Here is a 21,645-nt window from a genome sequence, read left to right as displayed (position 1 = left end):
AAAATATTTTAAACTGCATGGTTTTAATAAATGAATGTCTCAATTAAAGCAAACCTATAGAAATGTCCAATCTAATGCATTCAGGGAAAGGTACCTTAATTCAGGATGGCTGATGAAGTTCAGGGTTTCTCTCTCAACTGCAAAGGCACATGACAAACACAGTCAGGGTTTCTCTCTAAGCTGCAAAGGCACATGGCAAACACAGTCAGGGTTTCTCTCTCAGCTGCAAAGGCACATGGCAAACATGGTGTCATCTGCTAGCTTCTTCTCCAGCTCCCCAGGAGGCGTTTTCCTTCTTCATCTCCAGAAGTTGCTGGCTGGTGACTCTCTGCTTCATGGTTCTGCAGCATTCTGTCATTCTTCTCTGCTCTGTCAGAATCTCCAAAGGTCACTGACTGGTAAATTCTGTGCTTTGTGGTTCTAAAGACAGAAATGTTTCCTGTTTTATAGGATTCCAGTAAACTAATGAAGACCCACATAGGATGGGAGGAGGCACATCTCCATCTATTCAATACCCATAGTTGATTGAGCCACATCTCCATGGAGATAATCTAATTAAAGTTTCAAACATACTGAATAGAGCTTAGAAGAAACGTCTGTCTTAACAAAATGGGATTAGGATTAAAACATGGCTTTTCTAGGGTACATAAATCCTTTCAAACCAGCACTCTATGTTAGAAAGAAAAGTTTAAAATCAAAGATCTGTTTCTATCTTAAGAAATTGGAAAAATAAGTATAAATTAAGACCTAGGTAAGTAGAAAGAAAGAAATGGTAAAGGTAGGTGAGAGATACGAACAATAGGAAAAATTTTAAAAATCAAAATCGGTCTTAGAAAAGATTAGCAAAATTTGTAACTCCCTATTGAGGCTCATTAAGGAAAAACATGAGAGAAAAAATTACCTACTATCAGGAATTAAAGAGAACATATTGCTATAATCCTATAGACATTTAAAAAGATAATAAGGGAATATTACAAGCAACTTCAAGCCAATATACTTGATAATATATAAAATAGTCAAATTCCTTAAAAAAACACACATACATTACTAAAGCTGACTCAAGAAGAAATGGAAAACTGAATAGCTCTATGTCTATTAAAGAAATTGAATTTATTACCAAAACCTCTCCACCAAAAAAAAAATCTTCAGGCCCAGATGGTTTCACTCGTGAATTCTTTCTAATGTTTAAGGAAGAAATCATAGCAATCTTATACAAATTCTTTTAAAAATTAGAGGATGTAGTCCTTGAAATGTTGTGTAACATGGTTTAGTAGAATTTTTACAAATCATCTCTTGTCATGTTTTTAGGCTCTATGAACACTTTATACACTAGACAATTTTTGACAATCCTAAATAACTTATAATTATGCTTATCTATGGGAAATTATATTTGAAATGAAAGCTAATATAATTATAAATAATCATTTAATTTAATTATTGAGAATTTAATAAATCCTTATATTTTATAATGCATTTTTAAAATGTTATATCCCAAAACCAAAATAAGATTATTGAGAAGAAAAAAAAAAATAGAGGCAGTAGACTTCTAGGTGTCTGAAGACAATGCCACTGACATAATTACCTGTCTCCCCAAATTTTCTCCCCAAACAATAAGAAAAAACAAGAAGGGAAAAGTAAATTCCTCAAAAAACCACACCCTCTACAAAATTTGAAGGCAGAAATTGTCAAAATTGCAAAATGACTGTGAGTGAAAAAGAAGAAGAAAAGAAAGGAAAATCACCATGTCCCAGAGCACAATCTCTCATGTCACTGTCCCACCCCTATCCCTCTGCACAGCTCTGTGGTGAGCAGAGGAAGAATGAGGAAAACCCGGAAAAACAGGAGAGAGGCTGATGATTTGGAACAACCACCAGAAAGATTAAATCCACTCTAAATCTGAAACTGCTGGAAAAGGGTCAACGAAAATTGCATCATGGACTAGTGAGAAGGGATTCCAAGTATGTGTGACTTAAAGAGGCAGGAACCATTTGAAGAGAAGGTGGGGTTTTAAAGGACACACTTTCAATAGAGCACCTTTTGAAATATATAGTTTCTGGAGCAGAAAGAGGCAAAAAGAAGGCACAAGTACCCTTTGGAAACTGCATGGTGAAGGGAAAATAAAAAAAAAAAAAAGGATAGAAAATTTAAGTTCCTGCAAGCCAAAAGAGAACCTTAAAATTAGAGGACTCACAACCCTTCCCTCTGGCATTAAAGCAAATGAACTTTAACTAAAATATCTGAAGTATGGTATACAGACAAAAGAGGGTACCATTAACTAGGAATGTTGTAAAACTCTCCACTAGCATAAAAAAGAACAAGAGAAAAGTCAAGTCCATACAAGAACTATTTCAAAAAATTAGGACTAGAAATTTCCCATATCTCTACTGAAGAATTCCAACCCCCTCCCCAAAACCAATCATGAAGCGAAGAAAACTAAGTCAATTCTCCAGACACAAATAAATATGCTCAAATAATCATTTTTGGATGTGAAAAATCACTTTGAATCAGAAATACAAAAGCTGAGAAATGGACCAACAACAATAACAAAAAACAGTACAAAAATGAAAAGAATGGATTGAACTCAGGAAAGAAATGGGAAATGACAAAATTATGTAAGAAATAAAGAAAAATTACAAAATACATAATGGAGAAAAACCTCCATTTAATAAGAAGCATTGAAGAAAAGAATCAAGAGAATTAAAATGACATGAAAAAGTAAAAACTACCAGAAACAAAAAAAGACAGGCAATGAATAAATAATATTCTTATTATCAGAGTCCCTGAAAAAGAAAACCAAAACAAAGGAACAAAGGATATTTAAAACTATAATCCAAGAAAACTTTTCAGAAATAGAACAATATTTTATTCTAAACATTGGAAGGACTACCTGGGTACTGGGGAAAATTAACCCAGAATGATTAACAACAAGATATCAAACAACTAAACAACAAGCTTTAAGATAGTAAAGCTAATAGATTTCAAAGATAAACATAAAACCCTCAAGGTTTCCACAGTAAAGGAAAGAGCAAGTAACTTATAAAGGCAAAAGAATTATACTGGCATCAGACTTGTCAAAACCAACATACAAAGCAAGGCAAAAATAGAGGAGCAGTTCTAAATAACTAAAAAAATAAATAAAAATACATCATGGTTTTTATATCCTGCCTAGTTTTCCTTCAGATATCAAGGACTTAGAGAAACAATTTTCAACATACAAGAACTTAGGGAATTCTGCCCTCATTAGTCTCTCTTGAGGAACCTACTGAGTTCCCTCCTACCCAATTATGACTAGGAATCTTAAGCAAAAGGAATGATGATGAGCATTTAAAAATATATATGGACTCACCTGAGACTAAGAATGTGGGCATGAGAGGGGAGGACTAATATAAAAGCTATATACTATTACAAGCTAGAAACAGTTCAACTAAAAATGGAGAGTGAAGGAAAAGGAAAATAGGAAAAGCTCATTGTTCTATAGGCAGTAGGTGGTGGTAAAGGGTAAAAAGTATGCTAAACCAGATAATAAAATGTTAAATAATCAAATAAGGAACTGAGGGCATTTTTATAACGGCATAAGTATAAACAAAATGCAAACCTTTCTAAATACCAAAAGTATTTACAAATACAAACAAGCAATGAATATATATCTTGTAGAAAAACACAAGTATAAAAATATACATAATTATAAAATATGTTGATAGAGTTAAGATCAAACACATCAATCATGTCAATAAATGTGAATGGGCTTAATTCACCTATTAAAAGAAAGTGACTTTCTCTTGGATACAGAGCAAGACCCAACCATACGCTCCAATTCAGGAGACATGCATACCTAAAACAAAGTGATTCACAAAGGCTGAAAATAAAGGGAAAGACGAAGATAGCAATCCTGATATCAGACAAAGGAGAATTCATCCCCAAAGCATTAAACATGATAAAGAAGGATATTTTGTAATGTTAAAAACCACAGTTCCCAAGGAAAGTAAAACATGTATAAAAATATATGTGCCAAGGTGCACGGGTAATTTAGTGGTTAGAATGCCCGCCTTCCATGCGAGAGATCTGGGTTCAATTCCGGACCATGCACCCCCCCCCCAAATATATATATATATATATATATATATATATATATATATATATATATATATATATATATATATATATATATATGTACCAAATGATGGGGGTGCAAGTGGTAGAATTCTTGCCTGCCATGCAGGCAACCCAGGTTCAATTCCCGCCCATTCCCAAACAACCAAAGAAATCAACAAAAACAAACAAAGAATTCAACAAATGGTTCTGTGATAACGAGATACTCACATGGAAAAAGAAGAAATGAAATGTGACCCTGCCATACAGCATACAAAAAAAAATACATATATATATATATGTATTTTTTTATATATATATAATTTATATACCAAATAACAAGCAGTAGTCTTTATGAAGCAAAACAGCCAGATATGACAGAAGACTGAGAGAGATACATGCTAGCAATAGAAGACTTAAAACACCTTTCTCACTATCAGACAGACCATGTGGACAAAAGTAAAATAAGAAGATAAAAGATTTCAACCACATAATCAGCAGTGTAGAGTTCATGGATATTTATCAAACCCTAAATCCTGATAATAGAGAATACACATTCTTCTTACATGCCCACAGCATATTCACACTCAGATAACTCCCGAAACTTTGATACATTAGGTCACAAAGAAGTATCAGTAATTTCCATTAAATTGGAATGATATCAGACAATGCTCTCTGATCACAATGAAATAAAACTAGAAGTTACTAACAAAAACAAAAAAGAGCCTTCCACCTGGAAATTAAGTGAGAAGACATAACTCCTATTTAAAAACTCTTGATAAAAGGGGAAATACAAATCAAAATTATGGGATTTTATTAAAAAGAATAATAACAATTAGAACTTATGGAATGTTTTTAAAGCATTGAGCAGAGGAAAATTCATTGTACCAGATATTTTTATCAATAAAAATAAAAGAAAGCAAGTTAATTAAATTCCTGGCTCAAAAAATAAAGGCAGCCAACAACAAAGTAAGCCAAAAGAAAGTATAAGGAAGAAAATAATAAAGATAAAAGCAGAATTTAATGAGGTAGAGAATAAAAAAATAGTAGCTCTAATTCATTAAAATCCTTTTTTTTTAAACAATTTAAACAGGCTACTAGATAACTTGATCAAGGGGAGAAAACATAAATAACAAAATAGAAAACGGCAAGGGGAAAAGAACCATTGAAGCAGAAGAACAGTTTTAAAATGCTGAGGCCCCTTTTCAGACCCCTGTGCGCATGATTTGAAAAACTAGATGAAATGGATATTTTCCAATTTCTAGGGAAACACAAATTACCAAAATTAACTCCACATGATATAGAAAGCTTAAATAGGGTCATTTCCGTAGAAGAAATAGAGAAGGTCATTGGGGAAATACCCCCACAGAGAAGTGCTGGGCCAGATGGTTTTAAGGGAGAATTCTACGAAACCATCAAAGGCCAGATAGTACCAGTGCTCTAGAAAGCAGTCCAGAGCATTGGAAAGGAAGGAAAACATACCAACCCCCTTTAGAATGCATATATGACATGTGTTTAAGCCAGGTAATGACAATGCAAAGAAAGAAATCAGTAGATGAACATCACTCATGAATAGCGAGGCAGAAGTACCAGATAAAATAATCAGCAAACAGAATCCAACGCCACATAAAGAAAGTCAAATGCTATGAGCAAGTGGGACTTATTCCAGGAAAAATGCAAGGTTGGTTCAATATTAGGAAATCCATTTGTATATGCCATATTAGTATATGTATGAAAAAAGTCATAAGATTACCTCCATAGATGATGAAAAAGCCTTTGATAAAATTCAACATCAATTCATGATAAAAGACTCAAGGAAATAAAAATTGAGGGATTTTTTAAATGATGACATAAACATACATATGCCTATAATATTCTTAAAGCCAGTGTCTTATTTAATAGCAAAATGCTAGAGGTATTTCCACTATGAGGAACAAGGCAAGAGTGCTTACTATCTCCACTACTACTCAATCTTTAACTAGGAAAATTAGCCAATGCAGTTATAAAATATGAATCAATTAGAGACATGAGACTAGATAAGGAAAAGTAAACATATCTCTATTTACAGTTTATATAATAGCATCCGTGGACATCCCCAGAGATGATTGGTTTATTAAAGACCAATAGATTGGTCTATTTAAGCTTTTAAATATGATAAAAACCTAACTCAAACAACAAAAGAATTCAATAAAATAGCAGAATTTAAAAATGACCATACAAAAATCTGTAGCCTTCATGTGCACAAACAATAAACAGAGGACATAATGGTGAAGAAAATCCCATTTATAATAGCAACAATGAAGAGTAAATGCTAAGGCATAAATTTAACCAGAAATATGTAAAACCTATGTGAGCAATATGTTAAAATGCTACTGAAAGATATAAAAGTAGACTTGAACAATTGGAAAAACATCTCTGTTCTCGAATAGGACAACTCAATATTGTAAAGATGATAGATCTCCCTAAGTTATTTTATGAAGTCGGTGCAACTGAATTGCATTGAATTAGCCATGAAAATACCAACAAGCTATTTTATGGAGTTAGACAAATTAATGCTAAAGAGAAATAATGAAAAAGAAAAGTCACAAAGGGAAACTAGCTTTGCCAGACATTAACAATATGCAATAATGGAAAATAGACCAGTGGAATTGAATAGAATTTCCAGATATATGGAAGTTTAGTTTATGATGAAGGTGGCATCTCAAATCAGTAGACTAAAGATGTACTTTTTGAGAAATAGTACTGGAGCAAACAGGTAGCCATTTTTAAAAAGATAAAATCGATTCTTGTCTCATGCCATACATAAGAATAAACTCCAAATGGATTGGGAACTAAATGTAGAAAAATTGAGACCACAGAGTACCAGGAGAAAAATATGGCTTAATTACTCTTTAACCTTGGTAGAGGAAATAGCACTCTCATAATGACTCAGAAAAACTGAGGGGAAAAAAAAGACAAATTTGACTCATAGGAATAAAAAAATCCCTGGCAAGAAAACCCCATAAACAAAGACAAAGACTATGACAACCCAGAAGAAAATATCCACAACATGTAATAAAAAGGGCTGATAACCCTAAGGGTCAAGAACTCTTAAAACTTGACCAAATGGGAAAAAGACAAAGACAATTCACAAAAGAAAGATGGGCCTTTTTAAAAATGGCCCCCAAACTTACAAGTGAATGCTCAAACTCACTAATAATTAGAGAAATGCAAATTAGAACAACCCTGAAATACCAAGCAAACATCAAAAAGTTTGGCAACATGTTATATTGGTGAGGCCGTATAGATAGAGGTACTCTCTTACATAGCTGGTAGGTCTGCAGACTGGTTACCTAGCTCATCTAAAGAGGAACTTTGCTATATATCTACAAGGTTATTCTTTACAGCATTATTGGTAATTGCAAAATATTGGAAACAACCTAAATGCCCATACAGAGGATATTAGTTGTATAAACCATGGTATATCCACACAATCAAGGACTGTGTAGCTATAAAAATGAAACAGAGATCTCTATGAACTCACATGTAGTCATTTACAGGATATGCTGTTCAGTTAAAAAAAAAAAAGCAAGTAGCTATAGTATACTATCCATGATTCGAGAAAGAAGGGGATATAGGAAAATATTTCTGCTCATTTGTGCAAAAGAACTATAGAAAAATAACTAGAAACTAAAGAGATTAATTACCTGCAAGAGGGTGGGTAGGAAAAAGTGAAAAAGAAGGGACAATTGGAAGTGAGGTAGTAGGGAAGCAACATTGAGTATGTATTTTTATTAGCTCTGACTCTTAGAACCATGGTGATATTTCACACATCCCCCAAATAAATAAATAATTTTTGTAGGTAAAATATAAAATGAAATAGAAACAGTAACAAGTGAGCTTAACTGTGTTACAAATGAATTGTGTAACCACACTAAAGGGGATGGAAAAGAAAAGAACTAACCCAAGTAACTTTAGAAAACTGTATTTTGAGTGGATATTATACAGCTAAAGATGAAAATAACTGTAGTGTGCTCTTGTCAGTAAATCTTTCTCGCAGGGATATGGGTTAGCAATTCTTTGACTATTTTGTAAGCATGTTAAAATTGAATCAATAGGTAAATGTATTGTAGCTTTTTCACTGTCAGAGAAAGAAGTTATTAATAAAGGAAAGGAGGGTAAATTGTAACTTTGGGCTAGAATTGGAAGTATCAGTAAGAATTTATGGTTTTCAGTTTAGATACAAATAGGCACATAAATATATTTGTGTGTGTGTAATATACATCCATGTATTTCCTAGCTTGGTGCTCTGCAAAAAGCAATGGCATCCCTGCAGCAATGAGCACACTGAGGGCACAGATCTTGGCTTCTAAGCACCATTCTCCCATAAAAGGAGCCACGGCTCCTTGGAGAAGCAGTTGGTACAAGTGCTGGGCAAGACAAGATGAAGCTGGAACATTTGGTGATGCTAGAAAATAAGGAAGTGCTCAAAACAGGGATGGAGATGTATCAAAAGGAGGCAGGAGTCAACCTGGAAGGGGCTTCCAATGATCAAAACCGGAACAATTTGAGCAGTGGTATATATAATGGTGCTACTGAATGATGACCCATAGAATAAACTAAATACCCGGGAGTCCATAGTAATATAAGTAATCAAATAAATAAATAAATGCAGATGAAGGAACAGATCTTTATTACAGAAGAATTCAGTTGAAAAATGGAAAGGGAATAAGGAAAATGTGAAATCACCATTAGACAAACACCACAGCAGTCACTGTGGCAAGATCCACCAATAGATGCTAAAATCAGGCAAAAGTTTGAGGAGAAAAGGGACATTTTCAAAATCTTGAAGTATCTCCCCAATATACTTATCAATTATGAATGGAAAAATAGTAACGTTATAGTAAAGAAACTTCTGGCAGACTCCAATTTAACTGAGTAGTTAGGGTCAGTGTCACCAGTAATAAGACTTATTGGTATTGAGGGCACAAAAGCACTTCTGTGGTATCCTTGCCAAAAATGTATAACTGACCTCAGTCTGATGGTGAGAAAACTCCAGACCAACCCACATTGAGAAGCATTCTGCAAAATAATGACCAGTCTTCATCAGAAGCGTTAAGTCATGGAAGATAAGAAAAGACTGAGGAACTTTCACAGGTTGGAGAGGACGAAGGAGATAGAACAATTGAATGCAATGTGGGATTCTGAATTGGATATTGGAACAGAAAAAGGAGAGTAAGGGGAAAGCTGGTAAAATGTGAATAAAGTCTGTAATTTAGTTCATAGTATTGTACCAATGTGAATTTCCTGAATATGAAATATTGACAGCAGAGCCAGGATGCATGTTCTCTCTGCTTCTATTCATTATTTTACTGGCGTTCCTAAAGCATGCAATAAGGTAGGAAATTTTTTTAAAGCATTGAGATTTAAAAGGAAGAATAAAAACTGTCTTTATTTACAAATAACACAATTGACTACATAGAAAATCCCAAGGAACGTATAAGAGAAAAAAAAACTACCAGAAGTAATAAGTGAATTTAGCAAGGTCACAGGTTAAAAGAACAATAAACAGAAAGCTTTATTTCTTATATGCTAGCAAAAAGTAATTGGAACATTTAAAACTTCTGCCCTTCAATAGATGCCATTAAGAAAATGAAAAAGCGAGCCACAGACTGAGAGAAAATATTCATAATACCTCTCCGACAAAGGATTTATATCCCAAACATATATAAGAACTCTCAAACTCAATAAGAAGATAACCAAATAAAAATGGACAAGAAACTCAAACAGGCACTTCACAGAAAAAGATATACGAATAGCCAAAGTGCATATTGAAAATACTCAACACCACTAGTTACCAGAAAAATGCAAATTAAACCAGTAATGGTAGACCTCTTCATACCTATTTTAATGATTAAAATTTAAAAGACTGATCATGTCAAGTGTTGGCAAGAATGTGGAGCCACTGGAAGTCTTGAACAGTGGCAGGAGGAATATAAAAGGGCATAGCTCCTTTGGAAATCCACTCGGCATTTCTTAAAAGGTTAAGTAGACCCTTGCAATATGACCCAGCAATTGCACTCCTAGGTAGAATGGATAAAGCTAATCAAAAGTGAAAACCTCAGATCAGTGGTTGCCCAGAGTGATGACAGGAAATAGAAGTGGTAGAGGGGCACAATGGAAAGGTTCTATGTTTTGATTGCAGTCGGGTTATCAGGGTGAGTACACTGAACTGTACCCTTAAAATAAGGTATAAAGTAAATTATACCTTAATAAAGCTGTTTTATAAAATGAAAAAAAAAACAAATAATCAGAGCTAACATTTACTGAGCATTTACCTTTCTGAGTGCTTGTTTTTGTTTTTTTTTGCATGGGCAGGCACCAGCCTAAGTGCTTTCCGTATTCTGTTTCATCTCACTGAATTCTCAAGAGTACCATATGTTGTAGGATTTTATTATCACCATTTTTCAACTGGGAAAACATAGACACAGATCACAGTAAATAGTGAGAGAACCAGGGTTTGCACCGAGGCCACCTGGCCACAGAGCTGTGCCCTTAACCGCTTTGCTAGGACACCGGGGATTGTCCCCCTAAGATTCATCCCAAGGGCTGGCGGACCAAGCCCTTTATGTGGAGCAGCTGAAATAAGTGAGTGTGGCCCCGGGAAAGGAGAGAGGGGCCCCCAGGGAAGGGGCACAAACAGCATTTCTCCAAGCCTGGACCCCTGACTCCCTCCATTGGGGTCATCGGGCTGACGGGTCCTCGGCTCACCCTGGACTGGCCGCGTTAGGCTCTCTGGGCTGGGCCTGAGGGCTCCAGGTGAGAACAGTGGAGACAGGTCTGTCTGCTAGGCCCACCTGGGTTTGACGCCTGGCCCATCCAGACTCCACCCTCTTGCTTACCTCTGGTGTCTCCGCTTGCTCATCTGCACACTGGGCCTCCTCAGAGGATCACCTTCACAGGGTGGCTGGGAGAGTTAAGGGCTTTGAGTAAGAAGCAGGCACAGCACCTGGCACAGAGGGAGCCCTTCGTGAGGGGCCGACTGAGTTAACACTCCAATGAGGGAGGGAGAGGACTCCACCCCACGTTTCGCCCTCTCTCTCCTCCCTCTCCAGGCCCTGGCCTGGCCTTCATCGCTTACCCCAAGGCTGTCACCATGATGCCCCTCTCCCCGCTGTGGGCCACCTTGTTCTTCATGATGCTCATCTTCCTGGGTCTGGACAGCCAGGTGAGGGGCTGGAGGAGGGGGAAGCACAGGGCTGGGGGGGGAAACATGGGGCCAGGAGTAGGGGGTGCAGGGAGGCTCCGGGTGCAGGCTGGCCGGGGCATTGCAGGGAGGCCGGGGGTGCAGGGAGGCCAGGGAGTGCAGGGAGGCCGGGGGTGGGGGGGGTGCAGGGAGGCTGGGGGCTGGGTCTGGACAGCCAGGTGAGGGGCTGGAGGAGGGAGAAGCACAGGGCCAGGGGAGGGAAACACGGGGCCAGGAGTAGGGGGTGCAGGGAGGCTCGGGGTGCAGGCTGGCCGGGACATTGCAGGGAGGCTGGGGGTGCAGGGAGTGCAGGGAGGCCAGGGGAGGGGTGCAGGGAGGCCAGGGGGGGTGCAGGGAGGCCGGGGGTGCAGGAAGGCTGGCTGCTGCTCTCTTGATGACCCCTGGGGTGTAGGCTGGTAGCCACGGCTCTGCCCACTGCCCCCACCTTGCTTCCTTCCCAACACTCCCTCCAGGCCAGCAACAGGGTCCCCACAATCACCGCCAAACACATCTGCTCAAGTCCCTCCAACTCTTCATAAGCTGTTTCCCTTACCTGGAATTCCCAACTCCCAATTCAATTTTTTTTTAATTGCTAAATACTGCCATTCTGCTGAACTATTTCTAACCTAACTGCACCACCTGGCAAACATAAGCAATTCTCCAAGAAGGCTGTTGGTTAGCAGTGTCCCTGCAACAGCCCTACCAGCTCACTTGTCCCACTCTAACCAAAGTGCCTCAGGGCACAGGGACAGAGAAGAGACCCTTCTCTTCCCTTTCCCCATCTCCGTGTCGGGTCACCGTGGCCCCCTTTCCCTGTGTTCTCATCTCCACCTGTAGGCTTCCTTCTGACCCACCCTCCACTCAGCAGCCTTCCTTCCCCAGTGAGGGGTCTAGAATTAGAAATGGCACTTTATCCATCTGCACACGTTTTCCCTTTCTCTGCACACACTGAGAAGCATGCACTTTCATCTTTCTTACACTTGAAACACCTCCCTCGCTCTTGCCAACCGAGTCTTGCGGGCTAAGCAGAAGGTCTCATCTAACCCAGCCTCCTCCTTCCCTGACGGTATGGAGGATGATGCCCCAGCTGGCCTGGCCAGGGGCTGCCCTTACCCATGACCTCGTACAAGTCACTTAACCCACGAGCCCTCTGGCTGGCAATATCTGTCAACCCAGCCAAGTCCAATTTCTTCCACTGAATGGATTTTGCAAAAACTGCTGCTAAGCCAAGCTGCTGAGGCACCAGGTGTTTCTGCTGATAATCTTCCCCTCCATTGTTGATGGTGAAGGCCTGGGGGTTGTGTGTGTGTGTGGGGTGATGCCGTTGATCAGCAGCTTTTGTGCGACAGGACTGGCCTGGCAGAGGGATGCAGGGGCTGGGGCCTCAGCTCGCGAGTCACCGGGGCTGAGCTGGGCCAGCACACTGGGGTGATAGATAGGGAGTGGCCCTGGGTCCCTAGGGAGTTGGCAAAGAGGGTGATTGAACCCTCCGACCCCTCCCAGTTATGCTGCATTTTCTAGTGCCCAGGTGGGACGTCGTTTTTACAGCATCATTTTAGTTCATAATGTCCCTATGAGCAAGGGGCCCCTTTCATTATCCCCATTTTCCAGATGAAGAAACTGAGGCTCAAGGATACCAAGTAGCTTGCTGACACATGCACCTAGGTCTCTCTGCCTATCAGCCCACACGTTCTGATGTCTCTTCAGTTTTGATCCAGAGTGAACAACCTTCCCTGAATCCCATCTCCTTTCCTAACTTCGAGCATCTGGAAATGAGGGGAGCCAGCCTTTGCTGTAGAAGCAGGGTAGCCTGGAGACTGAGAGCCTGGGTTTTGGAGTCATACACAGCTGGGCTTGAGTCTCAGCTCTACCACTTGCCAGCTGTGTGACTTTGTGTTAGTCACTTCACCTCTCTGTGCTTCAATGCCTTTGTGCACAAGGAGGCTGGAAATTCCTCTCCTGAAGAGATAGAAGTGAATCAGAAGGGATTTGGAGGTCAAGAAGTAGATCCAGGGAAGGGGACTCTCCCCACGTGGTGACAAGTAAAAAACTCCTTTCCTTCTCCTGCCTTCCTTCCTGCTGCAAAGCAGTACAGCCCAGCCATTAAAGCCAGGCTCTGGAATAAGATTGCTTGATTCAAATCCTGGCCCTGCTGTGTAATACCAGTGTGATCTTGGGCAAGTTGCTTAAGCTCCCTCTGCTTCAGTGTTCTCATTTAGAAAACAGAGAGATTAAGGCAATTAATGTATGTAAACTGTTTAGCACAGGACCCGGCACACAGTAAACACCAGATGGTTGCTATTATTATTGCTCATTTTTCAAATATTTTCCGAGCCTCTCCTCTGTGCCAAGAGCTTTGTACTAAGTGCTGAAAATACACAGATGAGAATGATGTGGCCCCTGCCCTCACCTTCTTACTAGGAGATAGAAATAAGCAAGTGTCCCACTGTATGAGGGGAAGGGATCTTCTGCTTGAGTTGGGGGGCAAAGAGGAGTGGTCAGGAAAAGCTTTATGAAGGAGGTCTGTCCAAAGCGCCATGAGAACCCTGAGGAGGAGGTGATTTAATGTGTTGGGATCTTTGGACTGGGTATTGATGGTTGAGTAGGAGTTGGACATTAAAGTGTGCCTAAGCCTATGCTCAGCACAGGGGGATGCAGGTGTTCTGTGGCTCAGGCTCTGCAATATATACCTGCACAGCTTGGCAGAGGCCCAAAGACTCACCCAGAGGAAACAGGTGCTGGGTGTTGGCTCACCCCTGACTGCCCTCCATCTTGGCGGAGGTGCTCTTCCTCACCAGAGGCAAAGGGCAGGGAACAATTGCAATCTTGGAGAATGAGCAAGACCCACATCCTGGCCACAGACACTGATCAGAGCCTGTCACCAGCAGAACATTCAGCTCTAAGGATAGTTACAGAGATCCTTGTCTTGCCTCAAGGGCAGGCACTAGGTCTCGTTTCAATCAGTGACCCCAGAAGAGGGTCCAGCACACTCAGAGGAGAGGCAGCATCGGGGAGAAAATGGGGAACTAGATTTAGAGTCATGAGACCCCGGGGCACATCCTGACTCTGTCACTTCCTTGCTGATTCATTCAGACCCGTCTCTGAGCCTCAGTGTCCTCGTCTGTTAAATGAGCACGACGGAGCTCTGTGAGGGTCAGGATGATTCTTTTTCTTGGGCCATCAGTTGGTGTGGGCAATTGGAGGGGAAGGACGCCCAGGGTTCAGACCTGCTCTGTCATACAGAGCCAGGGACACCTGGGACCGTCCTTCCCTTGGACCTGACACCATCGTCTCTGCCCCGGCCAGTTTGTGTGTGTGGAGAGCCTGGTCACTGCTGTGGTGGACATGTACCCCAAGGTCTTCCGGAGGGGCTACCGGCGGGAGCTGCTCATCCTGGCCCTGTCGGTCATCTCCTATTTCCTGGGCCTCGTGATGCTCACAGAGGTGAGTGAGGAGGAAAGTGTGGCACTGCAGCTCAGGGCATGGGCTTCGGGTTAGGCAAGTGCGGCATCAAATCCCAGCTCTGCAATTGACCACATCTAGACCTTTCTCTATGACTCGGCATTCTCATCTCCCTGAAGGATTTTTGAGAGAATCAGTGTAAGTTCTCACTGAGCCCTTAGCACTGTGTCTTGCAGGTCTAAGTGCTCAGCTAAAGGTAGCCAATGTCAGTAACAGGGGAATAAAACTCACAGCGGGAAATGCCAGGCTTACCTGGTGATCATGTGTGTCTTGATTCCTGGGCCCTTCTTAACTTCTGGGTAAAGGGGACAGTGTCAGCTACTGACCCCTAAACTCCTCACTTATGATTTTCCTCAAGTTCAAACAGGCTTTTCTGGGGAGTCTCTGGTAATAGACAAGCATAATGAACTTGGCTCCAGCCTCAGGGCTCCCTGTGTACCCCTCTTCTCCCTGTCCCTGCTGGGGCTGCAGGGCAGGAGGAGTTCACCATGACCCCCAAATTAAGACAGACTTGTAAAGCTCTCCCTTCCTGCGGCCAGCCTCTCTAATGAAAAATTTCTCAACTATTTTGGAAGGTGAGATTAGATGTCTTTCCTCCCATATTCACACCCACAAGGAAAGGGAAAACCCGTTGCCTAGAGACAAGAAGAGATATTGTAAGAAATAGGGAAAGAAATGAGGGACCTCAGAATCAGTAAAAACAACTGATGATTTCTAGGTCGTCCTAGAAAGCATTTGGGCTGATGCCACCTTGTTGAACCTACTCATCATCTCTTTTCAGCTCAAATGCCACCTCCTCCTGGAAGCCTCCTCTGCTTACCTCTCCCTCCCCCAGCCCTCCAAGTTGAGCATTGCCTCCCTCTTTCATGCCCTCAGACCCTTGCACTTTACTCAAAAACTCGGTCACACATCTCTGCTGCTGTCACAACATCCCATCTGCTCGTCCGTCTCCCCCACCGGCCTGTAAGTCCCGTGAGAATAGAAGCCAGGCTTTGTGCCCTTGATGCCATCTCAGTGCCCAGCCTTGGGTGGGCACCCAGTGCCTGGTGGCTGGTCTGATTACTGCTCCTAGTCATTGTCACATTAATGAGAGCGATAATCAGCGTTCGAGCAAATGAATGGTGCAGCGTTTCCCACCTCATCTCTTCCCCACGCACGGAAACCCGGCATGCCAAGCAAACAGGGCCTCATTAAGTGCTGATTAATTACGCAAAGTAGAGTCTTTTGTCCCACAAACAAATTGGAGGGGGTTCACCCCATCATTAAGAAGGCTAACACGGATGGGGCTATAAAAAAAGCAAGGGTTGGTATGAGTGTTACTGCCCTGAGCGGGCATGGGGAATGCCTGCTACACCTGCCATCCCAGCTTTCAGAGCCTTGGATGCTCACCACTCTCCATCTAAGGCTTAGCTCTGCCCGTGAAGCTCCTTGTGGCTCCTGAGAACCATCCGGGAGCCAGTGCTGCAATAGCTCAAGACATTAATAATCCAACGTTTGGGCTTCACATGCCAACCCTCCACCCCCAGAGAGGAATGTCTGTGAGCGATTACATCAGGGAAGTTAGAATTGCCAAATGGGCCGTGTCAGCCTCGGCCTTCACAGTAATTGCTGGCAGGATCTGCTACCTCATTTATGCACATTTAAAGCTCAGCTCCAAGGAAAAAATAGGCCACAAATTTCTTTTCCACTGGGGCCGTGTGGCGAGGTGGTTAAGAGTGTGAACTCTCAGCCATGCTACTGGTGCCCAACCCTAAGCCCAGGACTTACTGGGTGTCCTCTGCCAAGCGCTTTCCCCTCTCCGCACCTCAGTTTCCCCTTGTGAACTTTGGGGGAGAACAGTAGTGCTAATTTGTAATTATGTTCTGAGGAATTAACTGGAGTAAGACATGGGAAGCAGTTAAAATGGAACTGAGTGCTTTTGAACCCTGAGCAAGAGTTTCTTCTTTTTATTGTATGACCATTATGGAAGGAGACCCTCAGGAGAGTAAACTGGTGGGTGGTCTTAGGTTTTAACCCCATGGCCTGGCAGAGGAGCACAGAGTCAAGCCCTGACTAGTCACAGAGCTGCTTCAAACTTCCTCCTTGTTCTCATGGACCATTATTTGCACTATAGCTGTCACAGATGGGGACCCCAGATCAGATAGGCCCAGTGATTCGTTTTGTTCAGTCCTCAAGGTGTTTTTTTTTAACTACATGGAGAAGATACCAGTGATGAAAGACAGAAAGATTTCCCATGAACATCTGGATCTCTGGTGTCTCCTGGAAAATCAGCAGATCTGGCCACACCCAGGCCTGCCACCCGCAGCAGTGATGGGCCAGAGTATGTGACCAGATGGGACCTGGCCTCTCCTGTTAGCCACAGTCCCCACTACTCCCTAGTATACACCCAGCCACCTTTCTCATTTCCCTTACCTGTCTGCCCTTGTGGGCAGTTGAGCTGTTATCCCTGGTCTGGCTGCAGAGATGAATGGAAGAACAGATAGTCCCTCGTGGTGCTCATACTCCACATGATTCAATTTACATTCATCAGACACCTGCTGTGCGCGAGGCCCTGTGCTAAGAGCTGGAAATACAATGTAGACTAGCATGTCACCTTCTCCTGTGGGAATTCAGAGCTTAAGCAGCTGGCAGGGGGATACATTATTTTTCACTGAGTCCACAAAATGTGTTAGGGCCACCCAGAGAACAAATGAGAGTGGGTTGTCAGGAAAGACTTCTTGGAGGAAGTGATATTTGATGTGATCTTTGAAGGAACATACTAAACAAACAGGGAACAGCATATGCAAAGGCTCAGAGGTAAGACCGTCCCGAGGTACATGAGCGATTGTGTTGAGGGAAGCTGATGGGAAGGGGAGATGAGGCTGGTGAGGAGAGCAGTATCCCTAACTGGCAGGCTGAGGGAGCCAAAGAATCATTTTTAACTGGTGAGTGATGTGGGTGGATTTGCATATTAGAAAGGTCTCTCTGAAAGCTGGTGTCTGGGAGGGTTGGGGAGGGGAAGGCTAGAGGCAGAGAGGCTGTCACAGCCACTAGGGAGGCATGCTGAGGCTGTCCTACCTCTAGGTCCTAACCCTTGGGGAGCTGGGAAAAGGAGAAACTGAACAGGACAAAGCATCTGCAATCCCAGCGGACCCCAGAGGGTGGAGTATGGGGGCGTACGGACGCCCGGGAGCAGAGCATGCAAGATTTTGCCTGAGGAGGGAGAAGCAGTCTGTACTGGCAGAATTTTACTCCACTAGGGCCTGTCAGAGCAGTGGGGACCCATCCTGAGGCCTGCTGGGCTGCCCTGCCCACCTGGGTGGCCCCCCCCCATCCGCCAGTCCATCCGTTTTTCTCTCTACCCGCCCCGCAGGGTGGCATGTATATCTTCCAGCTCTTTGACTCCTATGCCGCCAGTGGGATGTGCCTTCTCTTTGTGGCCATCTTCGAGTGCGTCTGCATTGGCTGGGTGTACGGTGAGTGGAGGCCCTGCTGGGGGGCCGGGGAGGCTGGTGCCCGAGGCCCCGGGTGGACGTGGGGTCTTGGCTATGTTTGCCTCATCCTCCTTCTTCTCGGGTATGCCCTTGACCCTTCCCCCTTGTCAGATGTGCTTGCTTCTGCGTCCCTGCACTGTAGTGCAGGATTCAGGGCTCAGGCTTTGGAGCCCACTGGGTCTGGAAGGACCCCCTGAGGCTCAGTTTTCCCATCTGCCATATGGGCAGTCATCACCACATCTCCAGCGAGATGTTGATGGAGGCAGGGCAGCACGTGGTGCCTGGCCCCCATTGCAACCCACCTCCCATCCTCCTGTTCCCCAAACTGAGCAGCTCGGTGGGGTTGCTAGGTGACAGGCAGCCTGCCCAGGCCCTCCCCTTCAGAGCCTGGAGCCCACCCCTCATGCCAGGTGGCCAGCTCCTTACCTCTGCCAGTCTGCTCTTCTCCCAGAAACCCCTCACCATTGCCTGCACCAAACTGCCCAGAATCCCCCCTATTGCAGCTTATTCTGAAACCTCACATAGGTACAGACTTGGAAGTTTTTAAGCTGTAAATAAGGTCAAGTGTGCGTGTGTTTTCTCTGCTACAAGCTGGAGAAATCAAATGCTCCTAGCCTTCTTCCTGAGTCTTCATGCACAAATTCTCTGGGGGGTGGTGTGTGTCTTTCTGTTCTGTTCCGGACAGGAAGCAACCGGTTCTATGATAACATCGAAGACATGATCGGCTATCGGCCCCTGTCACTCATTAAATGGTGCTGGAAGGTTGTGACACCAGGGATCTGCGCGGTAAGGACGCCGCCAGGCATGCCCCAGCTGTGGGGAGATGTCCGAGAGAAGGTTTTACTTGGTTGTTAACTGGGAAGGCTGCAGCACCGAGGGGGATGCCGTGGCTTGTGTTCTGCCCCTCAGAGGGGCCTTTGTGGGCTGATGTTTAATAAAATAAATAAAAAAAAAAATAGTCATCTCTCATCACACACTCCTTGGCACTGTAGGTACCTCAGCCCATCTCACACGTCTTCACAGACCATCATCGTTCTGGAAAGCAGCCTTGAAACCAACTCAGAGCAGGGCCTAGGAGAAATAGAACTTCCTAACTGGGCAGCGGCTGGGGCAGAGCGCGTGGGTGAGGATGAGTGGGGAGGTCGGGGGGGCCCCACAGTAGCCCCAGGGTCTGCAGAGTTGCATTTTGCAGTGCGTCTGATGCCAGCGGGAGCCGGGGCAGCGTCTCCGGGGCGGTCACGGCGGGGCCAACCTTCCCCTGCTGCTGGCCTCCCTGCCGCTCCGGGACCAAGCAGGGCTGGGGGCCACTGCTCTGACCTGTCCCCCCTCTCCACAGGGGATCTTCATCTTTTTCCTGGTCAAGTACAAGCCGCTCAAGTACAACAATGTCTACACCTACCCCGCCTGGGGCTACGGCGTCGGCTGGCTCATGGCCCTGTCCTCCATGCTGTGCGTCCCGCTCTGGGTCTTCATCAAGCTGTGGAAGACAGAGGGCTCACTGCCCGAGGTGAGGTGGCCATGAGGCGGGGCCCGGCCGGGGCACCAGCTCTGCCTCCGGGAGGGCTGACTGAGTGCAGGCACATTCCGGCGCCCCTCCAAGCCACGGCTCCCTTGCCTTGACAGCGGGCATGGTGAAAACATGCCCCACCCTGTGTCCCAGGGAAGTTGGGGTTCGCAGACCCAGCAGGAGTCCATCATCTCGACGTGATGGGGGTCTGTGCTCTCACTTCTTTGTGAGGCCTCTGGGGAGCTAGTTTCCATGAGCACAGCCTCAGTCTCCTCATCTGTAAAATGGGGATAACAACAGCACCTCACTGTGCATTGAGGTCGTGGTAAGGAGACAGCGAGTTCCCATATGGAAAGCACTTAGGCTGGGACCCAGAACCCAGAGGGACACCAAATCTAGCTCTTAGTGTCCTGTTCTTTGAAGTCCCTGTTCCCAGGGCAAAGGGAAAGGGCCTGGCATTGGGGTGAGGGGACGGGCCTCTGTCCTGTGCCATTGCCAAGCCAGGCCTTCCGCATGCTGTATCACACTTAGTTTTAGAGCAACACGGGAACAGGCATCTTTTTCTGCATTTAACAGATGGGGAAAACTGAGGCTCAGAAATGAAGTCACTTGCCTAAGATCATAGGGCCAAAAAGTAGCAGTTTTTTCCTCAACATTTCATCAACGTATGTTTTGTACATCATCAAATTCACCTAATTTGGGTGTACAATATGATGGTTTTACGATGTTAACAAGTTGTATGCCCATCACCATGAATCTGTTTTGGAACATTTATTCATCACTCGGGAAAGACCCTCTCAGATCCACTGATGGTTAATCCCTGTCCTCACTCCAGGCAACCATGAATTTTCCTTCTGCCTCTTTAGATTTGCCTTTTCTGGACATTTCATATAAACAGAGTCATGCAATATGGAGTCTCTTGTTAGCAGATCAAATTTCAGCCTGAGTCTGTCCTTCTTAGAGCATGAGCTATCTATTCGGTCTCCTTTCCACCCAGCCAGTGAATCAGATGGAGCTAGTTTCTCGTTTATTCAGCAGTTTGCTGTGTGCCAGGCACTGTCAAATTTTAAGTCGTTTAATCCTCATCAGAACCCTAGGAGGTACAGACTCTTGTTGTCCCCATTCTACAGTGGATGGAACCGAGGCACAGAGTAGTGAAGCAACTGGCCCAAGGACACACAGCTTCTAAGTGGTGGGAGGTCAGCTCCAGGGTCTGTGCTGTTGTTTAGCGCTCTACTACCTCCTGCAGAGAAGGTCAAACTAGCTTTCTTTTCTGGTCTGGACAGGCCCTGTTCTGGGGCCTTGTCTCTGCTCTAGCACCACACTCCAGGAGATATTTGTCTCCCAAGCCAAGTGAGAAGAAGATAAGTGGTGTGTGTGGAGAGGCCCAAGGGCATCCAGTCAGACAGAGCCAGTCTAGAGGACCTGTCCCTTCCTTAACCCTGCACACACCCCCAGAGTAGGCTGCCCTCCCGGGCAATTGGTTAATTCTTCTGACCTCTGACTAATCGTGTCCAGAGGGAGCTGTCCTGGGGCCTTTCCACCTTGGCCTGTGGACACACTCCCTGTCCGAGCTCCCAGGTGGCCTTTTGGTGAGTGTATCCTTACAGATCCTCCAGAGATGCTCTCAGGCCTGGTGTGGGAAGGAGGAAGGTGAGGCCACTTCCCGAAGCTGCTTCATCTCCCAGGGGTCACACATCACAGGCTCAGGCAGCAGGGCTGGTTAAAGAGAGGGAATTCTCTGCAGATTCTTTGGAGAGAACTCATGCTGTTTCATCCCCCTGCCTGAGCCTCAGTTTCCACAAAGTTTCTCAGCCAACCAAAAGGACCTGAAAGGAAAGATGAGGGGCATTATCACCTACCTCAGAGAATTTCTGTAAGGGTACGTG

At 44.0% G+C, this 21,645-nt stretch overlaps 1 protein-coding gene across 1 annotated transcript in view; it reads left to right on the top strand.

Annotated features, from left to right (window-relative positions):
* SLC6A11 (solute carrier family 6 member 11) overlaps positions 1 to 21,645 on the top strand; it is a 141,294-nt gene that overhangs the window by 115,578 nt on the left and 4,071 nt on the right. The window contains exons 9-13 of the mRNA XM_077116557.1: positions 11,184 to 11,296; positions 14,621 to 14,758; positions 18,129 to 18,231; positions 18,935 to 19,035; positions 19,586 to 19,756. Of these exons, the coding sequence (XP_076972672.1) occupies positions 11,184 to 11,296; positions 14,621 to 14,758; positions 18,129 to 18,231; positions 18,935 to 19,035; positions 19,586 to 19,756 (626 nt within the window). The remainder of the gene's footprint in view (positions 1 to 11,183; positions 11,297 to 14,620; positions 14,759 to 18,128; positions 18,232 to 18,934; positions 19,036 to 19,585; positions 19,757 to 21,645) is intronic.

Source organism: Tamandua tetradactyla, chromosome 9 (assembly GCF_023851605.1).
Source record: "Tamandua tetradactyla isolate mTamTet1 chromosome 9, mTamTet1.pri, whole genome shotgun sequence".
Lineage (NCBI taxonomy): Eukaryota > Metazoa > Chordata > Mammalia > Pilosa > Myrmecophagidae > Tamandua > Tamandua tetradactyla.
This window is presented reverse-complemented; position numbering and strand designations above follow the sequence as displayed.